This window comes from Lactuca sativa, chromosome 8 (assembly GCF_002870075.4).
Source record: "Lactuca sativa cultivar Salinas chromosome 8, Lsat_Salinas_v11, whole genome shotgun sequence".
In the NCBI taxonomy this organism is placed as follows: Eukaryota; Viridiplantae; Streptophyta; class Magnoliopsida; order Asterales; family Asteraceae; genus Lactuca; species Lactuca sativa.
In genome coordinates this window covers 59,137,509-59,165,019 of record NC_056630.2, presented here as the reverse complement: position 1 = coordinate 59,165,019, position 27,511 = coordinate 59,137,509, and the positions used below count along the sequence as shown (strand labels likewise).

At 37.8% G+C, this 27,511-nt stretch overlaps 1 protein-coding gene across 1 annotated transcript; it reads left to right on the top strand.

The window, feature by feature from the left end:
- The first annotated feature begins 17,336 nt into the window (after positions 1-17,336).
- On the top strand, positions 17,337-27,295 carry LOC111911184 (protein FAR1-RELATED SEQUENCE 6-like). The gene is made up of 4 exons (XM_023906967.1): positions 17,337-17,393; positions 17,514-17,629; positions 17,754-17,979; positions 26,798-27,295. The coding sequence occupies exons 1-4, from the start codon at positions 17,337-17,339 to the stop codon at positions 27,293-27,295; spliced, it is 897 nt and encodes a 298-aa protein (XP_023762735.1).
- Positions 27,296-27,511: the final 216 nt, after the last annotated feature.

Below are 27,511 nucleotides of genomic sequence, written 5' to 3'. Positions count from 1 at the left end.
GACTGGTAAATGGAAATCTCAACAAAAAAATTAAAACTGGATCCCAAGGGAAGAAATGTTATGGTGTGTAACAATTTCATAGGAATCACACAAAAGAAAAACTTGAGATTTCATGAGGATACGACCGTCAATTCATTAGTGAAAACTTGATCAAATTAATTGTTCACCGTCAATTCAGATTTGGTATTGAATTTTGGGTTTCACTCAGCTCGCAGTGGCACGAAACTAAGATCATAAACACAGATTTTGAGTAACCATAAACCTCAGTGGGAATTTCTGAGAGTCTCAAGGGTTACATTTATGAAACGAATGTAATGGAGAAATTAATGGAGATGGTGTGAGAAATCAAATTACCTCTGCTATAAACGAAAGACCAAGCAGAAAACTCTTATCTCATGTGAGAAGAGAGTTAGGTAGCTCTTGATTAGAATAAATGTGATAGCCTAATTGGGAAGACAAGGTTTGTGTATACCAAGTCATTAAGGCTGCTATTCAAAATTTGATGAGACTTTGGTCACATACAGCAGCATGCTTCTAGGGACACTTAACTAATCCATCAAACATAGCCCCATAAACGAACTAACACTCATATAAAAATTAAAGACCAAAAAAAAATATTTTTGGAATTTTGGATATATATAAAAAAAATTAAAAATAACAAAGTAAAAAAAATAAGACTCAGAAAGAAATTAAAAAGAGTTAAAAAAAACTTTGGAAAAATTAGGAACCGAACCCGAGCGTTCGGTTGGTTTCGGTTTTGAAAAAATTTTAGAAACCAAACCCGAGAGTTCGGTTGGTTTCGGTTTTGAAAAATTTTGGAAAACCGAACCCGAGCGTTCGGTTGGTTTCGGTTTTGAAAAATTTTGGAAAACCGAACCCGAACCTTCGGTAGGTTTCGGTTTTGAAAAATTTTGAAAAACCGAACCCGAACCTTCGGTAGGTTTCGGTTTTGAAAATTTTTTAGAAACCAAGGAATTTTGACATTCAAGTAGGTAATACTTTAGACGAATAGATAAACAACTTTGTACAATAAATTTACAACCAAGAAAACTACCTTTGAAATGATGAGCGAGTGCAGATGATTCAACCGAACCTGAACGTTCGGTTTATTTCGCTTCTTCCGTTTGAGATCGAGAGGTAGTTTGTGGTACTGACTCTGATTCCATCATACCTAGCCCTTGTAAAATTTTGTTGAATGATGCTTCAGGAAGAGCTTTGGTAAAGACATCAGCCAGTTGATCAGTGGTTCTAACAAAGTGTACTTCAACGTTTCCATCTTCCACATGATCTTTGATGAAGTGATACCTCAGTGCTATGTGTTTGGTTTTGGAGTGTTGCACTGGGTTATGACAGATCCTAATTGCACTTTCAGAGTCGCAATATAGAGGGATCTTTTTCATATTGAGTCCATAGTCTCTGAGTTGACTCTGGATCCAAATCACTTGAGAGGTGCAGGATGCAGCTGCAATGTATTCAGCTTCTGCAGTGGACAAAGACACGCACGTTTGTTTCTTTGACTGCCAGCTAACCAACTTCCCGTCAAGGAATTGGCAGCCACCAGTTGTGCTTTTTCTGTCGAGTCCACAACCTCCAAGGTCTGCATCTGAATAGGCTTGAACAAAGAAGCCTGAGTTGGAAGGATACCATAGACCTAAAGAGGTGGTTCGCTTGAGATAGCGTAGAATGTTCTTCACTGCAAGCATGTGAGGTTCGCGTGGGTTTGCCTGAAATCTAGCACAATAACAAACTGAAAACATTATGTCAGGCCTGCTAGCAGTGAGATACATCAGTGAGCCTATCATCTATCGATAAAGCGTAATATCAACAGCCGGTTTGTCCAGGGATGGGGTGAGCTTGGTGCCGAATGCCATTGGAACTTTGACTTTGGAATCTCCCATCATGCCAAACTTTGCTAGGAGAGTCTTCGTGTAAGCTTCCTGATTAATAAAGATGCCTTCGGGTCCCTGTCTAATATTTAAACCAAGGAAAAAGTTAATAGGACCCATTGAGCTCATTTCAAATTTAGTCTCCATCAGCTTTCTGAATTCAGCTGTTAGGCTAGGATTCGTTGAGCCAAAGATGATATCATCGACATAAATTTGAACGATCATAAGGTGGTTACCTTCCTTCTTGCGAAAGAAGGTTGGGTCAACCAAACCTTGCTTGAATTTGGACATCTTTAAAAATTTAGTCAGCGTTTCATACCAGGCTCTCGGAGCTTGTTTCAGTCCATACACGGCTTTATCCAAAATATAACAATGATTAGGATACCTTTCATTTACGAAACCAGGAGGTTGCTCCACATACACAGTTTCTTCGAGTTCACCATTGAGAAATGCACACTTGACGTCCATTTGGTAAACCTCAAAGTTTTTGTGGGCAGCATAGGCTAGAAATATTCTTACAGACTCCAGCCTAGCTACAGGAGCGAACGTCTCTTCATAATCAATCCCTTCCTCCTGACAGTATCCCTTCACGACCAGACGAGCTTTGTTTCGAATTACGTTTCCTTCCTTGTCCATTTTGTTCCTAAAGACCCATTTAAGACCAACAACCGAGGCATCTGGAGGAGTTAGAATAAGACGCAAGACTTTGTTCCTCTCGAATTCGTTCAGTTCATCTTGCATAGCTTGAACCCAATCGGAGTGATCAAGAGCAGTATTAACTGTCTTTGGTTCAACTTTTGATACGAATGAGTTAAACATGTAGAATTCGACTTTTGAAAACAAAGAAGTCTGTTTTGCCTTGAGTTGCGATCGATTCAGAACTTTTTCAGATACATCACCAACAACTTGAGAGACAGGATGATCTCTGGTCCATTTGGTGAGAGGTGGGTAGTTTGGATCAAAGGTTGGATCTAATTCAGCGTTTATCATTTCTTCCGGTTCGGACTGGCTTTCATAGTCATAAGACATATCAGCATGCTCCCCCTCGATAGATGAGCTTTCAGGAGTGTTTTGAGCTTCAGAGGTTTCTTGAGGTGTGGAGCTTTCAGGTGTTGGTGCACCTTCGAATGGTGTGGCACTTTCGGTTGGTGAAGTGCTTTCGGTTGGCAAAGTGCTTGGCTCCCCCTCAACTTGTGAGGTCGGCTGAGTTGACGATGGTTGATCCTCCCCCTCGACTGAAGTATTATGTGATGGAGGTTCATCAGAACTTGATTCTCCTTCATTCATTCTTCTTGCAGCGTCTTCAACAACTTGCTTCATGTGATCTACCTTGTTGTCTGCTGCGCCTGCTTCTGATAGAGTGGCTTTCTCTGGTTCATCAAAGAGCTCCATGAACTTCTCGAATAGATTAGCGATTGAGACTGTGACTTGGCCAGTTTGAGGAAAGATTTCCCCAGCTGTGTCTTTATTGGCCTTTAGCTTTTTGACATAGTTATCATCAAAAGTCACGTAGTAAGTCTCTTCGATTTTCCTCGAACGCTTGTTTAATACCCTATACGCCTTAGAAGTGAGAGAATATCCCAGAAATATCCCTTCGTCGGCTTTGACATCGAATTTGTTTCGGTGTTCTTTGGAATTGAAAATGAAACACCTAGAACTGAACACATGGAAAAACTTCACATTGGGCTTCCTGTTGTTGAGAATCTCATAAGGAGTGAGCGAGAATCGCTTGTTGAGATATGACCTGTTCTGTGTAAAACAAGCAGCAGAAATAGCATCAGCCCAAAAATAAAGAGGTAAGGAAGCGAAACTTAGCATGGTTCGGGCGGCTTCACACAAAGATCGGTTTCGTCTTTCGACAATCCTGTTTTGTTGAGGAGTGTAGGGAGCTGAGAAGTTGTGACTAATTCCCTTTTCCGCCAGGAATTCTTCGAATTCTCTATTTTTGAATTTCAGACCATTGTCGCTCCTGATGTTGCGAACGACCTTTTTCAGCTGTACTTCAATCTGCTTGATGAACACCTTTAGCTTAGGAGTCGCTTCAGATTTGAGCTTCAGAAAGAATACCCATGTAAAACGCGAAAAGTCATCAACAATAACAAGAATATACTTGCTACCACCGATGCTTTCGATAGATGAAGGACCACATAAATCAATATGAAGTAATTCAAGTGGTTCAACAACTTTAGTGTTTATTGTAGATGGATGACTTTGACGACTCTGCTTCCCCATTTCACATGCAGCACACAGATGGTCTCTATCGAACTTGAGCTGTGGAAGACCTCGAACGTGACCTCCAGTGACAAGTTTGTTGATGTCCTTAAAGTTAAGATGAGAGAGCCTTCGGTGCCACAGCCAGCTTTCGTCAGATTGCGCTTTTGATAACAAGCAGATAGCTGGGTTTCCTTTGATGGGTTTGAGGTTTAGAGGAAACATTTCACCTTTGCGTTCAGATTTGAGAATAACTCTTTTTGTCTTCTTCTCAATTATTTCAGAACCCTCATCATCGAACGAGACTTTGAGACCGGTACCTCCAACAAGCTGAGATACACTGATGAGGTTGTGTTGTAGCCCTTCCATATATGCAACCTTCCTTATCGTGAAGTCACCATTTGTAATCATTCCATAGCCTTTTATGGTGCCAAAGGAGTTGTTCCCGAACTTGACGTTTCCACCATTTGAAAGAGACCTGTATTCCCTTAGCTCTTCCTTTCTTCCTGTCATGTGACGCGAGCAGCCACTATCAATGTACCATTCTTCGTCAAACTGCTCGTCACTAATAACCTGCAAAAATTAAGCAGATTTAGGAACCCAAAGTTTCTTGGGTCCTCGTGAGCCTTTCACAGGAACAGGAATAGTAAGAGAGATGTCAACAAGATATGTTCGTTTAATTAGAGTTGTTTCATCTTTCTTTTTTATGGTAAAAACTTTAATTTTATTAGGATTTGGTTCTTTTGGTTTTGACTTTGGTTCAGACGCTGAAACCTTCTGTTTTCCCTTTTGTTCTGCTGATGATTGAGATTTTTGAGAAAGAGCAGAATGGGATTTAGAATGAGGTGAAGAAGAGTTAGAAGCATTTGAAGAATTAGAATGAGAGTGAGAGAGCTTAGATTGAGATGACTTCTTGGCTGGAGACTCTAGGTGACCCTTTTGCTTTTGATCATTAGTGGGACTGATCTTAGAGTTTTGATCTCTTTTGATTTCAGAACCGAACCTTTGCTTTCGGTTGATGTAGTTCTCTGAACCGAACTTCTGCTTTCGGTTGGAATCATTTTCTGAACCGAACCTTTGCTTTCGGTTGATATTTTTCTCCGAACCGAACCTCTGCTTTCGGTTGTTGTATCTCTCTTGCGGTTCAACAAGATTTTTCTCAAACTTTAGGTTCTTGTCTTGATGTGAGAAATAAGCATTTCGGGATTGCCATAACTGTTTTCTTTCAGAGAGATTCTTCCTGTATCTCTGATTCCTTTGACATTTCTGATTTCTCATCTGCTTCGGTTGATGATGGATATTAGCTTTTGGTTTCGGTTTTTCTATGGCTGGTTCACTCTGAACTGAGGAAGTTTCACTTGAAGTTGTGACTTCTTTTGCTGCAATTCCTTTTTCTTGAGGAATGTCTTTCGTACCGCTTGTGCTTGGCACATCGAAGTTATCAGGTTTATTCAAGGGTTCTGGTACGTATCTTCCTTTGCTTTTCCATGAGGTCCTTTCAGACAAACCTATTGTTTCATCAGCATTATCGATTGGAGCTGACCAGAAGAACTCATCGCAGCCATCAGCATTGTCTTCGTTTATAATAGTTGTGAGTTCAGCAGTCTGATGTTTGGTTACGCCTGTGACCTTGTATACTTGATTTGGAGTGGTTCTAACCTTTTGATATACTACGGCCTTCTCTGCAAGAATCGGGGATTTTTGTTGGGACAACGAGCGAACTCTACTGAATTTTCCGAAATTAGATTCTTGTGGTTTTCGGGTTCGCTTTTTACAAATTCTGAGCAGTCAACCGTGTCCTCTACAGAAATTTCACTCATATTATCGTCCTCATTAAGCTCAGATGCATTTTCAACATCAATTTTATTTTCTGAGCTCAAGTTGGCGTTTAAAGAATCAAATTTTTGTATGGTTTCGATTCTCAGTTTCAGTTTATCATTTTCATCCAAAAGGTTTTTAAGCATGTCCTTATGGTCCTTGGATTTAATGAAAGATTCTATTTTGTCCAGTCCATACATGTACGTCGGATTAACGTCCTCAGAAGAAATAACACTCTCACAATTATACGCTTCAGCATCAATTTCATCCTCCTTAAATTCAAGGAAGGGTAAAATCATGCGATTAATCTTTTGTCCTATTTCACAATCCAAATGAAGCTGAGTAATATTAGTGTAAAGACGTTTGGCAATTAAACAAAAAACATTTCGCTGTTTCAACAACTTTAAATTGTCTCTCTGTAAATAAATGTTTTCATCTTTTGTTTTGATTAATTCCGACTCCTTTAGTTCGATCCACATGCGCCGTTCCTCACTCTTCGAAGACACCCTGCTTAATTGGTTAGTTAGGTTAGAATTGGTGACTCGAGTTTGAGTTAAACTACTATCTAGATGAGAGATTCTTGAATTAACACTTTTTAGTTCTTTTTCATATGAGCTTTGTGGGACTTTAAATGAGACAAAGATGGATTGTACCTTCTTGATCAGTTCGTCGAGCTCGTTGAACTGCACGCTGAGTGGCTTAGCTGTAAAGCACATATCCTGTTGCTCCTTCGGTTCACTACTCCCACCATCAGTGTTGTATCCCCTCATCTGAGATACGTCGGACACCATCAAACACCTTCCTCCACTGCTTTCTTCTTTAGCCACACAGTCCTTTCCATGAGAAGGCTTCCTCACTTCATCGTCTTCAGAGTCGGTTGACCAAACTTCCACGCCACCGAACTCGTCATCAGCAACCGAACCCTGCACAATTAGAGCGTTCATAGAAGGGTTAGCGGTAGATTTCTTCTTCCTTATCTCATCAAGCTTTTTCTGCAGCAAAGCTTCCTCATCCTTTTCAGCCATCTTTTTAAGGACACAATCCTTTGCATAGTGGTTCTTTCCACCACAATAGTAACAGCTTACTCTAGAATCACCTTCTGCCTTCGGTTCCTTTTTAGATTCTTCAACCTTCGGTTCATTATTAACTTTTTCAGAACTATAACTCCCCTGCCAGTTTCGGTTTTTGTTGGAGGGAAATCTCTTTTTGATGAACCTCTTGGGGTTGGACACCATCATAGCATAATCCTCAGACATGAGGTCATAATCCTCCAAGTTGAGGTCTTCGTCCTCCATTACAGCTTTACTTTTGGACAGGAGGGCTAACGAACCTAGGCTTGAAACCACATTCTTCTCCTGCAACACAATCTTCTCCTGAGATTTGAGAATGCCCACCAGTTTCGCCAAGGAATATGATTTAAATTGCTCATGGGCTTTAACTGTGGACACGACTGCTCTCCATTCTGATCTGAGACCGTTCAGAAATGTAACCTTCTGCTCAATAAGCTTTCTTTCGATGTCATGTTTGATCATCTTGCTAAGAAGATGATTGAAGCGATCGAACGTTTGGGTCACAGTTTCTTCGGCTCCTTGCTTGAATTCACCAAACTCAGACAATAGTAAGGTTTGAATGGAGTGTTCTAGATCTTCGTCTGTAGAGTACAGTTCACGTAACCTGTCCCATATCTCTTTTGCCGTCGTGCATGAACTTACCAGCCTGAAAGTGTCGGACTGAAGGGCGAATCTGATCAATCTTAACGCCTTGATATTGCACTGAAATTTATCTTTTTCATCTTGCGCAATATCTTTAACATCTTTCAGAAGATCATTATACTCCTTTTGAGTTTTAATAATCCTTGATGTTGCAGAATGAGAAAACGGTCCATTAATGATTGCTTCCCAGATGAGGTATCCATTATCCTCAGATCCTATAACATAATCTTCAAAGTGATGCGCCCAGACTTCATAATCATGGGTGTACAGGATGGGAATCTTTGTTGTTGATCCAATGTTGTTCGAAATATTGATGGGATTCGATTGCGACTCGTCCATAATGATCGAATAACCTGTTCAAAGATCAGACTTGTAATAAATCAAATTAGGGCAAAACAATAAATATCGAGATACGTCAATAATGAGATGACGGCTCAATAAATATCAGTAATTGCGGAATAACCCTAATCGAAACCTTTTTCACAGAAAAGAAGTGTATCAATTACACAGCCTCCTGCTCTGATACCAATTGATAAGATAAGAAAAACTAACTTGAAGATCGATTAGATCTTAAACAGGTAAAATAAAGAGCAAACAGCAAGAACACGAAAACAGTAAACAACTCAAGAATGGATCGAACAATGTCGACTGATTATAAACAATCCTCAGAAGAGCTCGATGAAGAACTACAACTGTAGAGGATTAAAGGTTTACAAGAATGATAAAGAAATCTGCAAAGCTATCGTAATTCTGTAAATCGTATTCTAGATCGTTAACCTAATATGTATGCAAGCATATTATTATATAGTAAACCCTACAAGCTCACGGTTGGACAGGCCTAAACCGGAGCACAAAACATGGACTATAAACCGAGCCCAATGACGCAATACAAAATAATTCCTACGCTACCCAACATAAATACAAGGGGCTGCGAGACCTCTCGGGTAGTTTTGGAAAATTGCCACTTTCACCCCCCCCCCCTTTTGATATTTTTACTATTCCGACTTCCCCCGAAGCCCCGGTACTGATTCCAAAGCCCGAAACATGCCCCGAGACTCCCGAGAAGCCCGAAAAATTTATCTTTTCGGTTTCGAAGCTCTACCTTCGCAGAGCCCGGTTTTCAACGACGAAAGTCATATTTAGAGCCGAAGTACTGCCCGAATTAATATTTTAGCCCTCGGTTATTTCACGGTGAGTTTAATATATAGAAATAATTGTATGTTATGTGTTATATGTGCTACGTGCTTTTCAGTGTTATTATTCCGGGTTATTTTCCCGGGTTATTTTTATTTGCTATTTTTAATAGCAAAGAAATACCTTTGACCATGTGATCAGTGAAAGGACTTAGATTCATGTTGGTACTGGTATGTAGCCTCTGGCCATGTGGAACATGTCTCCGTAAGAGAATGAATTCTATTCTATGGTAGTGGCAGAAGGTTAGACAGGGCTATAAGCTTGAAATATACCGAAATGTTAATCCAAAGTTGTATATCTTTTGTGCCGTTTGGGCCAAAGCTTTATTGATGTATATCAAGGATGGAAATTGTTATGTCTCATTGATTGTATATCTTTAAATCAAATCAATGATTGATAAGGAATGTTTGTCACATGATTCACATATGCCCTTGTTGTTCCTTGTTCCTCTTTGCTTCTGCCCTATTAAAGTGTGTATATATATATATATATATATATATATATATATATATATATATATATATATATATATATGACATAACGTTATATTGTATCTATTATTGAACTCACTAAGCGTCACCGCTTACCCTCTCGATGTTTAACAAATTGCAGGAGATAAACACCCAGTATAGTTATATACTGGTAGAAGATTTTTGAATAGTTTGAAACTATTGTATCGATAGAAGCTTATGAATAGTTTGAAACTATTGTATTTTGCACTCCCATATGTATAAAACTATAGAATCCTGGGAAGTTATGTAATATATAACACTTTAAAATAGTCGGTTTGTATCCAGTAGTTTGTAATCTCTTTATCAATGTAAAATATTGTTTTTTATGAATATGAAAGTAGCCTGTTTTGGAGTAACTATATTGTCGAGTATGAAAGTTTGGGTCTTTCATAAATATGAAATTTAGGGTCTTTCAGAAGACCGATGTTATATCGGTCTGTGATAGTTTTCATCGATGACATCTTGGTTTATTCCAAGACATGAGAGCAGCATGAGGAGCACTTGCGGGAGGTTTTGGACACCTTGAGGAGGGAGAGCTTGTATGCTAAGTTCTCCAAGTGCGAGTTATGGTTGCGCGAGGTGCAGTTTCTTGGGCACCTTGTCAATCAGGACGGGATTTCGGAGGATCCGGTCAAGGTGGAGGCCGTGATGAGGTGGGAGGTTCCGAGGTCTCCATCTGTGATTCGGAGCTTCCTGGGATTGGTAGGCTACTATCGGAGATTCATTCGGGACTTCTCCAAGATAGTCGTTCCCCTGACCAGGTTGACGAGGAAAGCCGTGGTCTTTCGTTGGGGGCCTGAGCAGCAGGCTGCATTCGAGACATTGAGACAGAGATTGTGCGAGGCGCCAATCTTAGCCCTACCAGAGGGCATGGAGGATTTCGTCGTATACTGCGATGCATCCATCTCAGGTTTGGGCGCGGTATTGATGCAGAGAAGGCATGTTATAGCTTACGCCTCGAGGCAGCTGAAGCCTCACGAGGCGAATTACCCGACACATGATTTGGAGCTGGGGGCTATTGTTTTCTCCCTCAAGATTTTGCGTCATTACCTCTATGGGGTTCGTTGTACCATTTACATGGACCACAAGAGCCTGAGGTATCTCATGGATCAGCCGAATCTGAACATGAGACAGCGTCGGTTGTTAGATGTGGTGAAGGATTATGATTATGAGATCCTTTACCATCCGAGGAAGGCCAATGTTGTGGCCGACGCGCTTAGCCGCAAGGCAGCGCGGATCAGGGATATCTGCATGAGGATGACCGTGGTGACTCCATTGTTGGAGCGGATTCGAGAGGCTCAGCAGGAGGCCATGAAGGAAGAACATCGAAAAAGTGAGCGGATTGTGGGCCAGGTTTACTCCTTCGACTATGATAGCCGAGGGTTGTTGACCCTCCACCGCAGGATGTGGGTTCCATACCACGGAGGTGTGTGCCAGGTTCTGATGGAGGAGGTGCACAAATCCCGATTCTCCATTCATCCTGGGGCGACGAAGATGTATAGGGATCTTCGTCTCGACTATTGGTGGCCCTGCATGAAGCGGGATGTAGCATGGTATGTGGAGCGGTGCTTGACCTGTAGGAAGGTCAAGACCGAGCACCATAGGCCACACGATAAGATGTAGCCGTTGGATATTCCCCTGTGGAAGTGGGAAGATATTATCATGGAATTCATCACCAAACTTCCCAGGACTACGCGGGGAGTGGATTCGATTTGGGTCATCGTGGATCGGTTGAACAAGAGTGCCCACTTTATACCAATCCAGGAGAGTATATCGGCCAAGAAGTTGGCCGACATTTACATTCGAGAGGTGGTGGCTCAGCACAAAGTGCCAGTCTCCGTAATTTCAGATAAGGATGTGCGGTTCACTTCCAGGTTTTGGAAGAAATTCCATGACGAGTTAGGTACTCGTCTGCACTTCAGCACCGCCTTTCACCCGCAGACGGATGGGCAGAGCGAGCGGACCATCTAGACTCTGGAAGACATGCTGCAGGCGTGTGTGATAGACTTTGGTGGTAGCTGGGATACTTACCTCCCATTGGCTGAGTTCTCATACTATAACAGCTACCACGCAAGTATCGACCGTCCTCCCTTCGAGATGTTATACGGGAGGAAGTGCAGGACCCCGATATGCTAGGGTGAGGTCAGCCAGAGGGTCATGGGGAGCACCGAAGTGGTGCTCAAGACGACAGTCAGGATTCAGTAGGTTCGGAGCAGGCTATGCCGACAGGTGCGGATTAGACCTGGAGTTCCAGGTTAGGGATATGGTTCTCTTAAAGGTGTCGCCATGGAAGGGCGTCATCCGATTCAGGAAACGAGGCAAGTTGGGCCCCTGGTATTTTGGGCCTTTCAGGGTTATAGCCTGGGTGGGCAAGGTGGCGTACAGGTTGGACCTGCCAGCCGAACCCAGTCAGATCCACAGCACCTTCCACGTCTCTCAGCTGCGGAAGTGCCTGGTGGACGACTCAGCAGTGGTGCCTCTAGAGGATATTCGGGTTGATGACAGCCTGAACTACATCGAGCGGCCAGTGGCGATACTTGACAAGAAGTCAAGGGATCTGAGGAACAAGAGAGTGGAGCTGGTAAAGGTGTAGTGGCAGCACCGAAGGGGCTCGGAATGGACCTGGTAGCCGAAGGACGAGATGAGGGAGCATTACCTCGAGCTTTTTCAGGATCGAGCAGTAGACTTCGAGGACGACGTCTAAGATAAGTGGGGGAGATTTGTAACACCTGATTCCTGGTATGCCTTTTATTCAAGTGTTTTGTGTTTTCTCTGGGACTCGACGAGTTGGAGGATCAACTCGTCGAGTAGGATCGTGACACGCAGACATTCTAAGTGACCTACTCGACGAGTCGGGTGACTGACTCGACGAGTAAGTGCTGGAAGAGTGAAACCCTAAATCTGAGGGTTTTCACCCTATATAAACACCTTAACGCAGCCTCCCTTGTCCTAACACTCCCCTAGAGCTGTATATCGAAACTCTAGTCGTTTGTTTGTGTGTTAAGGCCATTTTGGTGTTCTTGGTTGGTTTGTGAAGCTTGGAAGGAAAGCGGAAGCTTGGGATTTCGAGTTGGGACTTGTGGAGCCAGAGATCTTACCCCATTTTCAGCTTCATCAAGGTAAATGCCTCTGTCTTGACTTATCTATGTGCTTATTCATCTTTGGAATTGGGGTTCTTAGGCCTTTCTAATCCATTTTCGGATTATGAAGGGTTGAGTGGGGATTGACCTCAGATCTGGGCCTTAAGAGGGGTCTCATGGCATATAGGTGCCAACTTTAGGGCCATGAGAGCCATATGCACATTATAGAGCACTTTCTATGGAATTTTGAGCTAAAAACCCCATGCATGTGCGTCAAGCTTGGAACTTTACGTATAAAATGGATATTAGGAAGCCAGATCTATGGTTTTGGTGTGTTAAATCCCATTTAGATCGACTGTATAGAAATGGTCAAGGTTGGATTCGATGAGTCTTTCTTGGGAATCGGCGAGTCGATGCGCTTTCAACCATCCTAAACCCTTCTGTGATGGTCAGTTGTTAGAAAAGGGAGTCTCATAGGTGTTTAGACGTGTTGGGAGACTTGGAGTTCATAGGACTCGACGAGTGCTAAAACAGACTCGGTGAGTCCAAGGCAATCTCCCAACTCTTGAAGATGAACTCGACGAGTTGTTCATACAACTCGGCGAGTCATAGACTGGACGTGTTCATATAAGGGAGATGAAATCGACGAGTTCAAGAAGGAACTCGACAAGTTGGATGATGGTGGTCCTGATGGTTTGAATGAAGGGGAACCCGTCGAGTTCTTGCTAGGCTCGATGAGTGGAGTCGAGGATTGGATCAGGTTAGTGGAGTATGGACTTGGCGAGTTGGTGTACTAACTCGGCGATTCAGGTCAACTGGGTGTTGACTTTGACTGGTTATGGTATTCGCTCTGGCTAGGGCCATATGTTCTGTTTGATGACTTAAGGATTGTCGTGTAGGGATTGAGGAGTCGAGGAGAGCCGACCTTCACGCAGAGGACAGTCCAGACGCTACAGGACATCAAGGTGAGTTACCTTCAGTAGCGGTGGGTCTACGGCCACAATGCCGACCCACCAATAGGAGTTGTATGTTAGATGATTGTCTTTGTGATATCATCTAGGTTTGCTACTACCTGATATGTTATATGCTGGCATGATATGTTATATGTGATAATAGTAGAGTTCGGTTGTTAAGACCGAAGGGTAGGTCAGACACCCCAGATATGTCTGACGATATGTGATGATATGTTCATATGTTGGCATGATATGTTATATGTGATAGTGGTAGTAGGAGGGGAATAGCCCCCATGTTCGGTTGTTAGGACCGAAGGGTAGTTCGGACACCCCAGATATGTCTGATAGCATGTTTATATTATGGTATATGCGATAGTAGCAGTAGGGGGTGGAATAGTCCCCGAGATTCAGTTGTTAGGACCGATGGGTAGTGCAGCACCCCAGAACGGCTTGACATGGGTAGGTCAGCACCCTAGAACGGCTTGACACGGGTAGGTCAGCACCCCAAAATGGTCGTACCGGGTAGGTCGGGCACCCCAGAAATGCCCGACAGTATGTATGCTATGTGATTATATGGTATGTGGTATGATGGGGGAACTCACTAAGCTTTGTGCTTACAGTTTCAATTTTGGTTTCAGGTAACTCTTCGTCCAAGGGGAAGGAGTCGGCGGTGTAGCAACGCATCACACACACGCATATATGATTTCTGCTTAGAGTTCTCTGGATTGTACTCTGATATTTTATTACATTCTGATGATATGGTTTTGAGACATGATACTACGGTTTTATGTATTGATATGATTTTAGCAATGTTTTGACAAGTTATTTTATAAACCACTAAATTTAAAAATGAAATTTTTGGCCTCGATTTTTGGGATGTCACAGCCGATCCCAAATTAGTGTGCTGGTTAACGACACACGCTCCACTAAAGTCTCGGAAAGGGTACAAAGTGGAATTCAATGGATTAGCTTACAATTTCACATTTTGCCTAAAGTAACTAAGATTTGGGAATTTATAAAAGCATTTAGTTACTTCGAGTTCATTATACTTATAATGGAAGGGGTTTGTCCTATCCTACCCGTTCGGCTAATGACCCTCCACTGGTCATTTTACAGGCCGCTTCCTTAAACACCCCTCATAGACCAGCTTCGTGAATGAGGCCTACTAACGGTAAGACTGACTGTTTACTCATAGATATACATAATATTAGACTTTTAATGTTAAATATAGTATAAGGGTGTATTTTATGCTTTTAAAATACTAGGTGGTCTAATTCGATAAATTATACTTGTAATTTAATTAAATTTAAACCATAACTTTATGGATTTATTAACTCTCTTTTAATTATACACTTAATTAACTTAATAAAACCGTTAGGGTGTAATTTGAACTTTTCAAAGTACTAGGGTTTTAGAATTTAATATTTCAAAATTAAACTTTTAATCAAATTTTAAATTCCAAAACTTGAGGGCAAGTTTTGAACTTTTCAAAACATTAGGGTTTAGAATTTAAATATTTCAAAATTAAACTTTTAATAAAAAAAATTTAAATTCCAAAACTTGAGGGCAAGTTTTGAAACTTTTCAAAACTTTATCAAGAACATTGTAGATCAAAATTCAAATAAGGCAATTAACAATTAATTGGTGGTTATCTAATTTTAACCTAATCCGATTTCATGCAATATAATTCATCAAATAATTCAAAAAATCTAATTTTATCATATAAGGAAATAATTATTCAATTAATATGAAATTATCTTTTATTTTGGCAAGGATAATCAACCAATATCATAAAATTCCGAATTTTATCAATAAAGAACGTTGTGGTAATTATCCAACAGCAAAATAGGCATAAAATCCTGATTATTCCTTTGTCTGACCCTTGGACTCACCGAGTTAGCCTGACTCGCTGAGTTCATCCACTGACTCGTTGAGTCAGTCCGGCAGAGGGCATAGAAATCGATTTTTAGGCAATAAACGATCAAATAAGCATCAAATACATCAACAAACAGCCCTAGGCTCTGATACCACTGATGAGTTTTGAGCACTACATAATTCCTATGGTGTACATGCAAACCCTAAAGTTTTGGATATAGTTTGTCTAATATACATGCAATGATCATCCAAAGCCATAAACCCTAGATCTAGCAAGCTATGAACGAAACTAGGGTTTAGATCTTACCTTTGATTGTTATTTAGCAATAACAATCTATTCCTTTTGATCTTTGACTTCTAAAAGCCTAGTGCCTCAAGTGTTGCACCTCTAATGGAGTCACAAACACCAAGAGCAATAAGGATGAAGAAGAAGGAGAAGGAGAGGCACCAAAAACGTTCAGAAACCCTTAGCAAGCACTTAGCCACGTTTTTGGGGCTTAGGGGGTCCTTATATATAGTTTGGCTATTAAGGTTTTCAACTAGGAAACCCTAATCTAACTGCTTAAGCCTTAAGCAGCCTATGGACTCCTTTTGGAACATCCCTTGGACGAATTCCTTATGGGCTTCCCATAGAATTCGTACAACCTATATTCCAAGGTGATCCATAGCCCAATTGCAATTATCTTATAATTACAATATCAATCCCCTTTATTTAATTAATCTCTTTTAGCCACAAAATTAGTTCTTAATTAATTCTTGACTAATATTAATTAAACAATATGATTTCTCCTTTAATATATTATTCTCATAATATATTAATAAATCATAATTAATCATCTTTCTCATTAATTCATCCTACAAGTTGCTATGGTGAAGACAACCCAAAAGGACCATGCTCATAATCGGGTCAAGTACATACCAAAATAGTTTTGGACTTAGACACTAATCCAACATATATGACCCATATACACTAAATAATCATAGGGGGAAACAAGAATGGGTCACGTCGTTTTCATAACAAGTACAATATACTATTTTCAAGTACAAAACTTAATTTTCTGAAGGAATGATTAACTAAGTTCATACATACAAAAAGAGTTGCATACTTATACAATTTTATTACATTACTTATCTAAGGTACAATGTAGATTTCACTCAAAAGGACCAACACTGTTAGCACTGAAATCGCCTAGTTGAATACATCAGAGTTATATACAAAGTAGATCCGACAAACAATGGAATGTGTGGTTTCCGCCTCATTTCATGTTCCTTGTTTGGTTGTGGGCTTAGGGCAGAACCACACAATCGATTGTCTGTTCGATCTGGATTATATATAACCTGTATCCACTAAGTGATTGCAAAAAGAACTAGTATGGGTCCCATTTGTTACAATTATTACGACAGAAAACATTAGATTTTCTGGAGGAACAAACTGAGGTTTTCATGGAACAAAGAACATACTTGCTAAAACAAAATGCTTATGAACTCACCAACTTAAATGTTGATACACTTTCAAAATCACTTGTGTTCTCAAGAAACTAGTAGACAGGTACACATACAGGGATTAAGAAGATGGAGCATAGTAGCTTCATGTCTTGGTTTGCTATTTACTTTTGGAGTCAATCATATGTGATTTGAATACAATATAAACACTATAATATTACTGCAATGGATGTTGTTGCTTGTTTTACTATTCTACATTTGTTGAGATATTGTACATGATGTCCTCGGCCCCCGAATGTTTCCGCCATCTTGGTTTGGGGGTGTGACAAAATACAATAGCCAAATAATAAAAAATAAATATGTTATATGCAATAGGGGTGGAAAGGATAAACCAAAACCTTGCGATACGTTGGCTACAAGTTCTTTCAAGAGGAAACCAAATTCGAAAAAGATAATTACTGAGTGTACATCGAAGATTGTATTTGAAAATGTTTATGGAACAACAAATTGCAAAGCTAAGCAATTCTTTGAATTGCACAACCACCCAGCGGAAAGTATTGAGGATAAACCTTATATGAAAAAGGCAAGACAAATGACATATTCTGAAAAATAGTTTGTAGTACGTGCATCAAAAGCTAAAATTGGCCCAACGATGGCTCACAGAATAAGAGAAGTTTTGATAGGAGGATATGGATATGCAGGGGCAAAGGTAACAGACTACAAAAACTTGAGGAGAGGAGTAAATAGAATCTTATGTTACAAGGATTCTCAAATAATGATAAACAAAATGAATGATCATTGAGATCATTACCGAAATTATTCATTTCAGTTCCTACATGATGGAGATCAGTTGGCTGCTATGTTTTGGTCAGATAAAAGAGAAAATGCTTTTTATGTAGAGTTTGGAGAAGTTATATCTTTTGATGCAACTTTTAGAACAAACAAGTAAGTTAATGTATATACTTTACATAATTTATACATTTATGATTAAAATAAAAAAATTATACAATTAAATTTAAACATACTATTAATCAAATATGATTGTACTAAAAACATTTTCTTTATATAGGTATAAAATGGTATTTGTTCCATTCACAGCAATTGACCACCACAAGAAATCAGTTATTGTTGGCACTGGGTTGCTGAGTAGAGAGAGAAATGATTCCTATGAATGGCTACTTAAATCTTTTCTTATAGCTCATGAAGGTAAAGCACCAAAAATTGTCCTAACTGATCAAGATCCAACAATAAAACAAGCTATGGAATCTGGTTACCAAATTCAAGACACAAATTATGCATGTGACACATAATGAAAAAAATTCAAGCAAATGTATAATAAAAATAAAAGTATAATATAACTCATATATGATAACTCATACATGATTTATAATAAAAAACTATGTAATCATATATGATACACCATATGTGCTTATAAGTTGTAAAATATAATTAATAGTATAATATAATATACATTCATATATGATAAATCATATATGATTAAGTATTCTAATAATATGAATTATCACATATCATACTATATAATCATATATGATTGCTCATATATGTTTGTACATTATAATAAATGATTAATCATGCATTAGAGCACATAATCATATATGATTACTCATATATGTTATATCCAAATAAGTATATAATTTATAATATTCTAATGTTTATTCATATATTAATGTAGACAAAAACTAATATAAGTGAAATTGTTTATTCAAAGGTTATTGGGGATTTATTTAAAAACAAGGACTTTAAGAAGAGATTTAACAAGCTTGTTTGGAACATGCATATCAAACCTGATGAATTTGAGAAGAAGTAGGAGTTGATTATTAATGAATTCAATCTGGAAGATAAAAGATGATCCAATGGTATGTTCCAATTACGTGACAAATGAATACATGCATACTTCAGTGACACTAGAGTGTTTGGATTGATGAAAACCAATTCAAGTTCGGAAAGTATGAATCCCTTCTTCAATACTTACTCGCAGTCTGAAAATTTACCTTTACATTTCATGATGAGCTATGACAATGCTTTTCAAAAACAAAGAAATACCCAAAAGGAGCTTGATCATGAAACAAAGAACGCGCTATATAAATTTATTTCACCGCGACCGATAGCAAAACATGCTGCAAAAGTTTATACAAGTACATTGTTTTATGAAGTCCAAAAAGAAATCTACAAAGGTTCCTGGTACTGCCATTACAAACATGTTGGAACATAGAACGAATGAGAGTTATACAAAGTGGAACAAGTGGACAAAAATAGCGATTTAAAAAGAGAATTTGAGGTAATATAATATTATTTAAAATTTTGATGAATCACAGTGTAATATACTGATGGGTTTTGAGCACTACATCATTCCTATGGTGTATATGTAAACCCTAATGCTTTGGATCTAGTTTGTTTAATGAACATGCAATTGAATCATCCAAAGCCATAAACCCTAGATCTAGCATACTATGAACGAAATTAGGGTTAAGATATTACCTTTGATTGTTATGTAGCAATAACAATCTATTCCTTCTTGTAATTGGATTCAGAAAGCTTAGTGCCTCAAGTGTGGCACCTCTAATGGAGTCACAAACACCATAAGCAATAAGGATGAAGAATGATGAGAAGAGGAGGCACCAAAAACGTCTAGAAACCCTAAATTATTACTTAGCCACGTTTTTGGGGCTTAGGGGGTCCTTATATATAGTTAGACTATTAGGGTTTACAACTAGGAAACCCTAATCTGACTGCTTAAGCCCTAAGCAGCCCATAAACTCCCTTTAGAATGTACCTTGGATGAATTCGTTATGGGCTTCCCATAGAACTCGTCCAACCTATATTCCAAGGTAATCCATAGCCCAATTGCAATTATCTTATAATTATAATTCCAGTCCCCTAAGTTTAATTAATCTCTTTTAGCCACAAAATTAATTCTTAATTAATTCTTGACTAATATTAATTAAACAATATGATTTCTCCTTTAATATATTATTCTCATAATATATTAATAAATAATAATTAATCCTCCTTCTCCATAATTCATCCTACAAGTTGCTATGGTGAAGACAAACCCAAAAGGACCATGCTCATAATCGGGTCAAGTACATACCAAAATAGTTATGGTCTTAGACACTAATCCAACAGTCTCCCACTTGGATAAGTCTAATAACTATTTTGCATAACTTCATAACCTGATCAGCAGTCGTAGCTTTCAAAAGCCGATGTCAACTCTGATCTTATCAGATAGCGCGTCCTTTAGATAAAGGATCATATATTCCTCCATTCTAGATATCGTATAGACTGAGACATGGGTTTAAATCATTCTCTCTGTCTATATATTGTTTCCCGACTTCCGATTTATGACAACTGACAACAGACTACAATTGAACACATCAACTTAGTCCCGGCTTGGCCAAGCGCTTAGGGTGTCATCATTAAATTATCGAGGGGCGCACAAATATTATTTTTATCCCACTTTGGGTGAAAGGAATGGATAAACTTCGACTCAAATGCTCGCTTGCTTTTACTCATCAAATCACACACAACAATGTATTTTATAACACCAAGTTACTGGTGCGTTTACATATTATCAATGTGCAACCGAATCGTAATTACAACTCACACATCTTGATTTCAATAATATACAATATGATCGTCTCACTAATCATCCGTGATAAATCCATGAAGTGATACAAGTGAGCGTGGGTTTAATCCAATACTCTAATCTTATCAAAGCACTCATGAACTCTGTAGCAAACTTGTGCTATGTCTAAACACTTTAGACAATCTACAGACAGATTCATGACAATCTTAATTTATACCTACTTCCAACGTATGACCAACTATAGAGGTTCGAATAACCCGGTTATTCTGGAAGTCAAAACATGCAAAGTGAAACACAATAATAATACTTAATCCTATATGGCCCCAAAACTTTTGAGTATAAATAAAACACCTTTTATTTAGTCACCATATTGATTACTCATTAGTCATTGTTTAATTTTTCGGATAATCAACTTGACACTCGAATTATAACAACACATGTCCCATGCTCCAAGCATGCACACTTTTTTTTACTTATGGTCCTTATTTTGTGAAATAGATCAAGTGAAAACTTTTCCAACGAAACTCATTTCACAATTCCCAATCCTTAGCATTTGTGTAAGTATACCAAATTCTTGCCACTTTTAGAATATGTCAAATTCTAACATTTTATGCAACGATCCTTTCGTAATATCACAGCACAAAGTCACCAAGACTCGACCAATGAAATTACAAAGTACTCTATCGGAAATTGTTACAAGACAATTCCATAGACGCGAAGTCTTACATTCAAAGTACATTCCTTTGAACATCCTTCTTGCATAAAAGTTTTTAAACTAGACATAGATTCTTAATATCCAACTCCCATTTATGGAAACATTTCCATATTTTCCATAGGAGAATTCATTCTAAATTGAATCTATCTATTCATAATAATGTCAACATGGTCCTTCCTTTACTATACTTCCAACTGCTCACAAGCGACAAATCCTTAGCGAACCTCAGATCGTCCTTCGACGGTTGTTCAATTATTTAGTCAAATCCGGTTCTAGTCCCTTTTCCCTCTTAACGCCCTAGGCATTTGGAAATTTTTAGAACGGTCAAATATTATAGCATACACAATCGATGCTATACCCGAAGCGTATGGGACACGATGCATAATGTCTCACATAAAGACATGATACTTTATCAGTCTTCTGCCATAATATTTTATGTGCTATGTTCGCATAATTCGAACTATGAAGAGGGATGTCGTAATCATAATTAAATTTTGAGAATGCACTATGTATCCTTGACTAAATTTTATTAAAATTTCTTGATCTAACCTTTTAGATTTTGAAACGAAGTATAATAATCTCTCCCTTAATTATAGCAAAACAACTTCTCAACCCCTGCATCTTTGCAAAGTGAACTTTGTTTTCTATAATTAATATTGCTAACTTGCAATTCTTAAAATAATAATCATGCTCCCACTAACATGATGATTGTCTCTTTACCATCATAACACTTATGCTCCCACTAGCTTTGACATGTATTCAGAAATTCAGCTAAACTTCAAGAAAACAATGCTTACTGAATTTCTTAAGTTCATATTTCTAATACCTGATGCTTTGATAAGCCTTTATCTAAGCTTCTTAAACTCATACAACTTCCTTTAGATAGCCCTTATGTGTGTCTAAACAATTCAGAACCTATGTCAATGAGTCCCAAATGTCTAGACTAATCGCCAAATCTCACAATTCGAACTATGAAAAGGGATGTCGTAATCATAATCGAATATGAGAATACAATTTTCACAATTGTTGTCTCCTTAAAATCTCTCTTAGTGAAAGTGTTTCCTCACAATCATTTTCATGAACGAAGAGAAACCTTATGACACTTAGATTTTATAGTGTATGTGTTCCTATCCATGTGAATTTGTCATGACTATAATCATAAGACAATGTTCGTGACAAATCCAACTCATATGGATTAGAATTGTTCAATTTTGATTTCTTGCCTCATGGTAGCACAAATGCCCACCATTGCTTCCAAGTTTTCAAGCAGCTCACCCCTACCTATCAATGTACTTTCCATTGATTAGGGTGATTTGCCTCTATGAAATCAATTGAGAACTCATAGAACTCATATTGCATAGTTGACTTAATCTGGAATGGCAAAGAAACGAAATTATGTCAACACGATAGGTTGTAAACCTCAAGTCATGTGCTAGTGACTAACTCAAGGTTTACTCTTGATTTGTTCTTGAACTTTTCAAGATCATTGAGACTCCCACTGACCTCTTGACATTTAAGATTCTCTTGTCAAGAAACTTTCCTTGACAAAACAAATATTCAAGAGTTACTGAGAAATCCTATCAAAACTAACACTTCACTTAATTGGTTCTAGTTGGTCTTTGTCTTATCCAAGGCATCACAACTTACCAATTTCAAATGTGCAGGAATAAGAAAACTTTCTCTATTCCACATTTGATAAGTGTTATAAACCTATTAAAGATGTGTTACTGAATGTCACAATCTTAACTCTAAGACTCAATATTGGAACGAAGTATGATTGACCTTTTGATTCAACCATTTCAACAATCCTGATTCCTCCTCTTAGGCATACAAGTGCATTAAGATTTACTTATAGGATTAATTGAGATATGGTTCTTAATAATTAAGACAATCATAAAACATGATAAAAGATACTCTTCCTTTTTCTTAGAATGGAGAAAATTTTATCTTTCTGCCTAAGTGATTCTTTATTATTCGTTCTGCCATACATTGAGACTTTTCCAATGATACAGAATTATACTCAAACTTGTAAGCATAATCACATTTACCAAGCTTTTGGTAAATCATGACGAATCCTTTTATCGTTCTTTGTGGTGGACTTGACCAGTGCATAACATTGCGAACTCGATCTCTTAGTCCTTCACTTGACTCCTTGTCAATGAATTAGTCTTAATTTTCCAAATATAAAGTTTCTCATTCATCACACAAACCAAGTTGTATGATTCTAAGTTTCTATCCAATTAAAACTAGGGCGATGAGAATCTTTCCTTATTTGGAAATTTCTCGACACTACCACAAAACCTTAATTAAGAATCACATCCATCATTGCTAATAATAGAAACATTCAAACATCAATTCTTCATACACGCCATTGCAAGGATAAATAAATAAGATAAGATCAAAATCTATTTTACTGCGGAAAAATTTGTCCTTACAATGCAGTTCACTTGAAAAACTATGCTATTACATATTTCTTAGCATTCTATCCTAACTCTAGAGTAGCAACTCAAAAATCCAATCTTAGAATCCATGCGATCAAAATCCATTTCTTCATGATCAGATTCAACATGCTTCTTCCTTAAGCTTCCTCTCTTTTCTTCGATCCTACAAAACATCAAAATGTAATCTTATCACATCATGTATTAAGAATCAAAAATAAGAACTTATAGATTTTGTGGATTTTACCTGAAGCAGAGCCATACATTTTGACTCTCCTATCTCTTCGATCTCTCAGGTAGTCAGGATAGCTTCGTCTCCAATGCCCCTTCTCTTGGCAGTAAAAGCAAATGGACTTCTTTGGCACAACACATGGGGCAATCTCAGCCTTTTCTAGACTTCAAATGTTGCCAGTGTCCTTTGAAGCTTGGGAGTTTGATTGACCAATCAAGTTTGCTTGACCAGTGTGCCAAATCATTGTTGATTCAGCGGCAATAAGCAAATAGGTCAAATCAATGAGGGCCACGTCGTGATCCATCGTATAGTACTCTCTTATGAACTCACTATACTACTCAGGAAGTGACTAAAGAACCGACTCAACAACCAACTTCCTTGAAAAATCGACACCCAACATCCTTAACATGTCAATGTGTGACTTCATCTCTAAGACGTGTGCACACACAGATTCCCCATCTTCGTGTTTCATTTCCATTAGGGCTTGAGTGAGCTTCAACTTTTCAAGCTTTCGTTCACGTGGGTTAGGGAGAATAATAGGAGGAGGTGGCGGAAGTGAAGCATGATCTCTTGTTCCTCGATCATATCGTGGAATATCATCTTCATTTGGAAGACTTGTTCCAAGGGATTTGGGAAGACTATTGTTAGATTTGGGAAGACTATTAAGGCTAGGACCCAACACAATTTTCCACAACATGGAAGAGGGATGCCGTAATCCAGTTGCAAAACATTTGAAGGTAGGTAAATGACGATTTACCAATTTCCACCATGAAAAACGAAAAGGATTTTAAGTTTTAAATGAATTGAAACTTCTAGATCTTTTGAGATTCATTGAACTTTTCAATGGCATGTTTAATCTCGATTATTCCCTTCATTTGTAACTGGGATGCCGAGGATCACAAATAAGGTGTGAACAACCATGCAAATGTACTTGGTGCACCCAATGTCACTATCACCTAATCAATGTGACAGTTAACCACGCACGCTCGATTGATCTATGACAAACATCGAGCCACCCTTCGCTACTAATGCCGATCCCAAATTAGTGTGCCGGTTAACCACACACGCTCCACTAACGTCTCGGCAAGAGTACAAAGTGTAATTCCATGGATTAGCATACAATTTCACATTTTGCCTAAAGCAACTAAGATTTGGGAATTTTTATAAAAGCGTTTAGTTACTTTGTCTTCATTATACTTATAATGGAAAGGGTTTTGTCCTATCCTACCCGTTCGGCTAACGACCCTCCACTAGTCAAGTGTGCGGTGGGTAAGAGTGGATACCCAATGTCGGTCATTTTATAGGTCGCTTTCTTAAACACTCCTTATAGACCAGCTTCGTGAATGAGACCTACTAACGGTAAGATTGACTGTTTACTCATACATATATAATATTAGACTTTTAATGTTATATATAATATAAGGGTATATTTTACACTTTTAAAATACTAGATGGTCTAATTTAATAAATTATACTTTTAATTTAATTAAATATAAACCAAATCTTTATGGATTTATTAACTCTTTTTTAATTATACACTTAATTAACTTAATAAAACCATAAGGGTGTAATTTGAACTTTTTCAAAGTACTAGGGTTTTAGAATTTAATATTTCAAAGTCAAACTTTTAATCAAATTTTAAATTTCAAAACTTGAGGGCAAGCTTTGAACTTTTCAAAACATTAGGGTTTAGAATTTAAATATTTCAAAGTTAAACTTTTTAATCAAAATTTAAACTCCAAAACTTTAGGACAAGTTTTGAAACTTTTCAAAACTTTATCAAGAACATTCTATATCAAAAAAATTCAAATAAGGCAATTAACAATTAATTGATGGTTATCTAATTTTGACCTAGTCCAATTACTTGCAAGATAATTCATCAAATAACTCAAATAATTAAATATTATCTTATAAGGAAATAATTGTTTGATTAATTGGTAATTATCTACTATTTTGGTAAGGTTAATCACCCAAAATCAATAAAAAAAAATCGGATTTTATTAATTAAAAACTTTTTTGGTAACTATCCCATGCCAAAACAGCAAGAAATCGTGAAAATATTGCTGCCAGGCCCTCTGACTCGTGGAGTTCACAGTGCACTCGGTGAGTTCACCAGCTGACTCGGCAAGTCAGACACCAAAAAAATCCGATTTTTCGATTCTCAGCCAATATTCGATCAAATAAGCATCAAATTCATGAACAAACAACCCTATGGGTTTTGAGCACTACGTCATTCCTATGGTGTACATGCAAACATTAATGCTTTGGATCTACTTTGTCTAATGAACATGCAATTGAATCATCCAAATTCATAAACTCTAGATCTAGCATACTATGAACAAAATTAGGGTTAAGATATTACCTTTGATTGTTATGTAGCAATAACAATCTATTCCTTATTGTAATTGGATTCAGAAAGCTTAGTGCCTCAAGTGTTGCACCTCTAATGGAGTCACAAACACCATAAGCAATAAGGATGAAGAATGATGAGAAGAGGAGGCACCAAAAACGTCTAGAAACCCTAAATTATTACTTAGCCACGTTTTTGGGGCTTAGGGGGTCCTTATATATAGTTAGACTATTAGGGTTTACAACTAGGAAACCCTAATTTGACTGCTTAAGCCCTAAGCAGTCCATGGACTCCCTTTAGAATGTCCCTTGGACGAATTCGTTATGGGCTTCCCATAGAATTCGTCCAACCTATATTCCAAGGTAATCCATAGCCTAATTGCCATTATCTTATAATTACAATTCCAGTCCCCTAAGTTTAATTAATCTCTTTTAGCCACAAAATTAATACTTAATTAATTCTTGACTAATATTAATTAAACAATATGATTTCTCCTTTAATATATTATTCTCATAATATATTAATAAATCATTATTAATCCTCTCTCTCTCTCTCTCTCTCTCTCCATAATTTATCCTACAAGTTGCTATGGTGAAGACAAACCCAAAAGGACCATGCTCATAATCGAGTAAAGTACATACCAAAATAGTTATGGACTTAGACACTAATCCAACATATACAATTATATTCAGTTATGATTACAAAACAATATATACAACTATATTTAATTCATTAGAAAAATAGTTAATTCTTTAATTTTATTTTGAACAGGTAGAAATAAAACTTCCAGAAAGTGATGTAAAATGTACTTGTGAACACTTCAACTGCTTTGGAACTTTGTGCAGACACACATTCAACATACTCATGAAACATGGAATTAAGGAGATTCAAGAACTGTACATTAAGAGTCGTTGGGGAAAGGATGTGATATCAAGGTATTATCACTTTGGTAGGCATGTATATAATACAGGAGACAATGAAATTAACAGATCTGTCAATCAAGCATACTACAACTTTGAAGCATGTTGGGAATATGTAAGAAAAAATAAAGAGAAAATGGATTTTTTTTTTGTTAAGAAAACAGAAAGCATTCTGAAGGAATACGAGAACGATCCTGCCAATGAATTGCAGAAAAATAGGACAAATGTTGAAGAGGTAGGAAAGCATATGGACGTTTCTATTCCAAAAAACATTGACATCAATGTTTCAAATGTTCAAAGGAATAAAGGAAGTGGACAGAATAATAAAATCAAAGTGCAACAGAAATAGCATATAAAAATTCACACAAGTAAACACGAAGATGCTCAGGATGTGGAGAAAGGACTCCTCATAACTTGCGTACATGCCCTATCAAACTTACAGCAAAACAATCATCAAAATTACATAGATAATAACTAGTTTAATCAGTAATAAATAAGTCAGGATTTTTTTCAAAATAATATACTTTTTTTTGATGCATTTTACCCTTTTTACAAGACATAATGT